This window comes from Centroberyx affinis, unplaced genomic scaffold, assembly GCF_046629955.1.
Source record: "Centroberyx affinis isolate AG114_WGS23_722 - 3 ecotype Tasmania unplaced genomic scaffold, CSIRO-AGI_Caff_v1 ptg003548l_1, whole genome shotgun sequence".
NCBI classification, from domain to species: Eukaryota; Metazoa; Chordata; class Actinopteri; order Beryciformes; family Berycidae; genus Centroberyx; species Centroberyx affinis.
This window is the reverse complement of record NW_027281485.1, coordinates 1-6,340: the sequence shown is the minus strand read 5'-3', so window position 1 is coordinate 6,340 and position 6,340 is coordinate 1. Positions and strand designations below refer to the sequence as shown.

The 6,340-nt window shown below is 42.3% G+C and overlaps 1 protein-coding gene across 1 annotated transcript; it reads left to right on the top strand.

Annotated features, from left to right (window-relative positions):
* Nucleotides 1-2,090: 2,090 nt before the first annotated feature.
* LOC139661544 (adhesion G-protein coupled receptor G2-like) lies at nucleotides 2,091-6,316 on the top strand. The gene is made up of 3 exons (XM_071540003.1): nucleotides 2,091-2,191; nucleotides 2,374-2,672; nucleotides 2,895-6,316. Exons 1-3 carry the CDS (start codon nucleotides 2,124-2,126, stop codon nucleotides 3,005-3,007), a joined length of 480 nt encoding a protein of 159 aa, XP_071396104.1. The 5' UTR covers nucleotides 2,091-2,123; the 3' UTR covers nucleotides 3,008-6,316.
* Nucleotides 6,317-6,340: the final 24 nt, after the last annotated feature.

Here is a 6,340-nt window from a genome sequence, read left to right as displayed (position 1 = left end):
ATTATACCAGTTGGTTTACAGACACAGTTACAATTCGTACAGTGGCAAGCAGCACTGTAACCACACTCTAAAGCTAAGAACAATTCAACTCAGGCAAAGCAGCAGCGGTGGCAGGGACCTATAAACATAGACATACCATTAATAAGGTTCCATGCCAACCATAGTCCAAAATGTTACCTCAGGCACTTTAAGCACCCAACTTACCAAGTCTGACTTTCATGGGCTGATTACAACCAGAATCGTTAACTCAGCTGAATGACGCACCAGCCAGCGTTCACTCAGTCTACATATGATCGTTTGCTACTACCCAAAGCAGACATCAGCAATGGCCACCATCAGGAAAGCTACCAGTCTATAAAGAAAATAATAGGTTAAAGGAATTGAACACAAAACATGCTATGATATTAATTAGCTCCCTACCTACCTCAAGGTGAGGAATTAAACAGAAAGACCACAGCAGGGGGAAACATTGGCTCAGCAGGAAAAGACAAGAGTGCACTGGTATCTCTCCTTTTCTACAATGGATTTCTCCCTGTATGATTGTTGAACGTCAGTGCAAAATGGCAGCTCCAGAAAGAGAGCCGTTGCCGTTTGGTTCTGAGGGACTGACACCAAAACCCGATGTTTATCCATCGTCTATTTGGCAAGTTGTCTGCTGGAATAAGAACAAGTGCAAATCCTGTACAGGCCCACGGTGCGCGTGTTGAATTCCACTAGTTGCGGTCGGAAAATGGACAGAATTATTGACAGATAGAGTTCTGTCCATTGGGCTGTTTTGGAACGTCAACATAGTGGAGAGGCAGAAATACAGCAGCCTAGCTTCGCTCATAACTGAGCTACTTCATAGAAACAAGTTGAATTCACTTGAATACATTGTTTTATCACTCACATTGGGGTGAAAATAGGAAAGAATGTGTTGTTTCTTCTTTCTCGACATTTTCACAACACAACCTGTCAGCTCCGCGGCTCAGGTTAAAGTGGATACAGACAACTTTTCAACTTTCCCCCCGTTGTCCCCCCCTAGCATTTCCAAGTGGTATTGTTGTTTGCGCCGCTGTCGCAAAGACAACCGGATCAGAAACAAACATAGAGGTTTGTTTCTGGCTGGTCCTGGCTTCCTTGTAGTTCCTGGTTCGTTTTCTGGCTGCTAGCGGTAGCGTTAGCAACATGGCTAACGCTACCGCCAGCAGCCTGGCTACTGTCCAAAGCAAGAAACAACCGTAGGAATCCCAATTTGAACTAGAAACCCTGATCTCAGTGCTATGATAAAGCCAGAGTAAAACATCCGGTCGTATTAATAAGTAGGCAGGTAGCTACCGGGGAAAACCTATTCTATTCCTCTTTTGGTTGCGCAATGGATGACGCACTTCCTTTGTGCCGTAAATCGAGCCTTCATTCTCCCGGGAGATCGAACCCGGTGGCAGACAGAATTGCATAGTGAAAGCGAGGCTTATAGGGAACCAATCTAAACGCCGATGGTGTCATTATTCTATAGCCATTACACTGTGCAATCAACATTTACTTCATAATGATAAGTTAAAGCAAAAACGTTGTCTATAGGGTCTTTAAACTGACTGTGCTTGTCATTTGATTGCGCGTTTGTTTAATGTGGCGCGGCATCCCGGTTGAGTGGAGTTTTCCGTTTTTAAGCACTGTGATTGGCCCGAAGGTCCAAACACCGCCCAGCCGGCGCTCCGGCCCAGTGGCCCCCTGGATATAGCCTAGATTTGTTTCCTCTGCCAAGAGACTCGGGGCTAGTCAAAAAACATTCCTGGCTAAAGCCCGGGAAGCCTGATGCTGATGTCAGGAGCAATACCCCATAGGCGAGAGGCCATCTCTTAATCAAAGACTAGAGGCCATGTCAAAAAGCAACATCTCACTAAGCTACCTGACTGACTGACTGACTGAATGCATGACATGTTGCGTGATGCCCTCGGCTGTGCAAAGGGTTTTAGAGTGTGTTTTTCCTTTAATAACCACGTCCATTTTAACACATCATTAACACGATGTTAACCTGTGTGTGTGTGTGTGTGTGTGTGTGTGTGTGTGTGTGTGTGTGTCTGTGTGCCTGTGCACAATTCTCAGGGATCCCTGGTGTAATTGTGGGAATCTCCGTGGGAGTGATGGACATCAAACAGTTTTACGGCATTGCAGAATTGACCATGGCTGATACCAACCAAACTAATGCCATGTAAGTAAATGGCCACTGCTTCAAGCAACGGAGCAGACATAATCCATCTGAAAACAAATTCAATGTAAATCCTCTCTTAACCTGTTGCATTCAGGGGTTATCTGTCCATTAATGGCATGGTATAATATGAAACAATACTGTCCCAAGGGTCAAACATACTGTAACCACCTAATGTCCCACAGCTGCTGGATCAAAGATGACTCCTTCTTCTATGGGGTGAACCTGGTGTATTTCACCCTTATATTTGTCTTCAACTCTGGCATATTGATGGCAGTGGTCTCTAGTATCTGTAAGATGAGAGGAACGTTCAAACACAAACCTGGGGCACAGAGAGACCTTGCTGCTCTGTGCTGCACGGATGGCTTCACTGTGATGGGTCTCACCTGCCTCCTGGGGATCACCTGGGGCCTGGTCTTCCTGGGCTCAGGACACGTCAACTACCCCGTCCTCTACATTTTCTGCATCTTGAACTCGACACAAGGTCTGCCGTCAGTTTGTATTGGTTTATAGTCTGTGCATTGCTTTTCAACTGTGGCTGGGGAGGATGCTTGTCCCAAGTTCGTTTTGACTAGTATGTCTCTGTTTGAAAGCTTTTTTAACCAGCCTGTCTGAGCTCTTTTTATCAATTGTCTCTGTTCAAGTTCTCTTTTACCAGCTTGCATCCCTGCACATGACAATTTAACTTGTGTGTCTCTTTGTCAAGGTTTCCTTATCTTCTTGTGGATCTGCTGCTTAACCAGGAAGCAGAGGAAGAGAGTGATAGAAGCCAGAAGTTTGTCAACCCCTATGAAGAATTCAGAAACGAAATCCAACTAGGCCTCATTTCCTGGCGTCCAGCCCAGATGACAATAACCCTACCTGTAACCACGGAAAGTGTAACCATGATGACACTGTAGTAACCCTACCTTTAACCATGGAAAGGGTACATGATGACATAGGGTGACCACATTTTCAAACCCCCAAACCGGGACCCTTAAGTGTCCCGCACATTCATGCACGCGTACATGTATGCGCTAATGCACGCACCATAGGCGTTTTCATCAGGATGGGGACAATTATTTCAGGGCTTAGCACACCTAGTGACTGCACCTTTCAACACCATGGACAGAGCCTCAGCAAACGAAAAATGATGTTTTGTCTCCAGAAATCCACCAAAACATAGTTTATGTGGTGCATTGTTTATGTTTTTTGATTGGGTTAGGTAATAATGAGAGGGACAGAACATGATAAACGTCTATGTAAGCGCTGAAAACAAGTATAATACTAGTATTATTATTTTAATTGTGGTGAAAACCGGGACAATTTGGTAGTGAATGTTGAAAACCGGGACATTTTAGTGTTTTACAGATATTTGTCGGGACTCGGGACACCCATCTTCAAACCGGGACAATCCCGGACAAACCGGGATGTCTGGTCACCGTATGATGACAGTAACCCTACCTGTAACCATGATGATAGCAACTATACCTGTTACCATAGAAAGAGTACCCACGACCATAGGTGTCATTTACACTGGGGACGCTGGGGACATGTCGCCACCACTTTTTGAAATGGCTGATTTTGTCTCCATCACTTTTTAAAAGCATAATTTGTTAAAAATGTTCTGAAAAATAGCTTGCATCAAGAAATGTTAACTAACAAACGCTTTGAGAAAGGTTTATTTGCACAATAAACCTTAAACCTGCATTCTTTTTAATGGCCAGCAGGGGGCACTGGCTGCAAAAAGAAGTCAGATTGTTTATGTTGTTACCGTTGGAAGCGTCTATATTCAATTCGACTTTATTTCAGACACATAGGTCCATATCAAGTCTATGGGAAAATGACCCTACTTCTCACTTGATTTATTACCTCAGTAAACACTTTCCTAATGAGTTTATGGTCTCAATCGCTAGTTTCAAGTCTTCTTCAATACAGCATGATGGTCATTTTGTAAATTATGGTCCCATTTAGAGTAAAATAGAAATAGCGTGATTGACAGGTCGCCTGTCCAGTGATCGCGCAGCTCGCCGATCACGGACCAATAGCAGGCGGCGCTGCGGCTCTGTAGGAAACCCCTCTCGCGCTAGCTGCTCCGGCTCCAAAAACTGTCAACATGGCGGCGCTCGTAATCCCCAACTTTTAGCTTCAAAACGGGACTCCACAAACCAATGGGTGACTTCACGGTGACTACGTCCTTACTTTTTTTTTTACAGTCTGTGTGTGTAGCTAGCTACTGGACTTTTCTATGATTGATTATCCTGTGGCGACCCCTAGTGGAGGAGATTGACAGGGGTGGTATTTGAGTTTAATTGTGTGAAATGTATGAATTAATTGTGTGGAATTTTAAAAGAATTAATAAAAAATCAAATCAATGATTTGAGTTTATTTTAAAATTAATATGGATAAATAAATAGAAATAATCTAATCCCTGCTCCAGTTTAATTCATGTTCTCACATATCGATATTTAAACCTTATGCATAGAAAGAGTCTGAATCATTGGTTGAACTTGACTCATGAACTCTTGTGAACTCTCTGAAAAAAAGTATGCAGCATCGAAACGACAAGGCAGTTTAACTTAACATCTAAAGATAAGGTTGATTTATTATCTTTAGCTAACGTTAACGTTATTCCTTCAGTTGTTTCTACTTTGTCATATTTTAGGGCAGTGATATTGGATATTGTTATCGCTGGGCTGATTGACATGGTGCTTTCTACAGTAGATGTGATATTAGCATTGTTTGATTGACATGGAGTTGCAGCGGTGGATATGATGCATATGGATGACTGTACTTGTGCGGTCGACATTGTTGTGCCTTTTATGCTGAGTATTTTCGTATTGTCGACTCTGTAGTAGCCTAGGCTATGCCCTTTTGATGCGCTGTTATAGAATTTTTTTCTCGCCGTAATTATCTACTCTGACCTCATACCATATCCCCCCATTACATTGCCTAAAATCGCATATGTTGAAGACCGTTTAAAAAATGTTTTTTCATCTGATCCCTTATGTCCCCACCACTTTTCAACACAAAGTGACGCCCTTGCCCACAACCTGTAAATCTATTCATATATTCTCATAACAGTAACCTTTTCTGTAACTATATCAGCTATCTTCTTTCTATACCATTTAATTTTTTTACCAGCAACATGAATTATTTTTGTTTTATTTTTAAAAACTGTGTGTAAAGCATTCATTGTGGAACGAATTTTGAATTAATCTGACTTCACTGTTTTGACTATCTTGAAATCAGAGCAGCAAAAATGAGTAAATAAAATATGTCATGAACAATTTATAGTGCCTACAAAAAGCAGTTGAGCGGTTGCCATTGTTTATTTACTGCAGTTTGCCCTACCTGTAGCTGCCGGGCTGCGGTGTCTCACGGTTCACTCTTGAAACGGTTAGCCAATCAGAACAGAAGGGTCGTTAATATTAATGAGCCTTAAAGACACAGCGACAGAAACAGCCTGTTCTTGGTAAGGCTCAGAGAGATGCTGGAAAATTAATGTCTAAAAATGGATTGAGAGTGTTTTTGGTGCATGACACCACACACACAGCTTTGAATGGACCTCAAGACACAAAATAAAACACTGTAAAGTGGAGAATATGGGACCTTTAAAATGAAGCCTGGCAACAATGGCTTGATGGTTCGAAAAGTTGCCCATCACAACAAAGCTTGATGAGTTCAAGCTCCATATTAAGAAAGTTGAATTTCAGTAACCAAGAGCAAAGTTGTTTCCTACACTAACCTAACCTATCATAACCAAAGTAGGGTTAAAGGACAACTGCAGCGTGATGTAAGTTTTTGCTCATTTTTGTTACCATGTGTATTTATACAACCCTACAGAGGGGCACGCTCCTAATATAATGGCTATAGTAGCCACTAGTGTGTCAATCCTAAGCTTCATTACACTGGGGGCGTGTGAGCGTGTGTGTGTGTGTGTGTGTGTGTGTGTGTTGCGTCTAGGTGTTAATGATTTATGCTTTATTCTTTTTGACCCTCTGTTCCGGGCCCTCTCACATATACATTATTTGTATGACCGTCTTGGTATGACCCTGGTCTGCTTTGTATGACCTTCTTTTATTTGTACTTGTTTATTGTTTATTAACATATATGATGATGACACACCTCTCTCTTTCTTTTGTGTATTGACTGTACTTATTTGTTTTGAGA

Bases quoted from the DNA above. Each gene is read 5' to 3' on its own strand.
- LOC139661544 (XM_071540003.1), top strand. From the start codon at position 2,124: ATGGACATCAAACAGTTTTACGGCATTGCAGAATTGACCATGGCTGAT. The intron at 2,192-2,373 runs GTAAGTAAATGG...AATGTCCCACAG, and splicing joins ACCAACCAAACTAATGCCAT to CTGCTGGATCAAAGATGACT. The intron at 2,673-2,894 runs GTCTGCCGTCAG...CTCTTTGTCAAG, and splicing joins CATCTTGAACTCGACACAAG to GTTTCCTTATCTTCTTGTGG.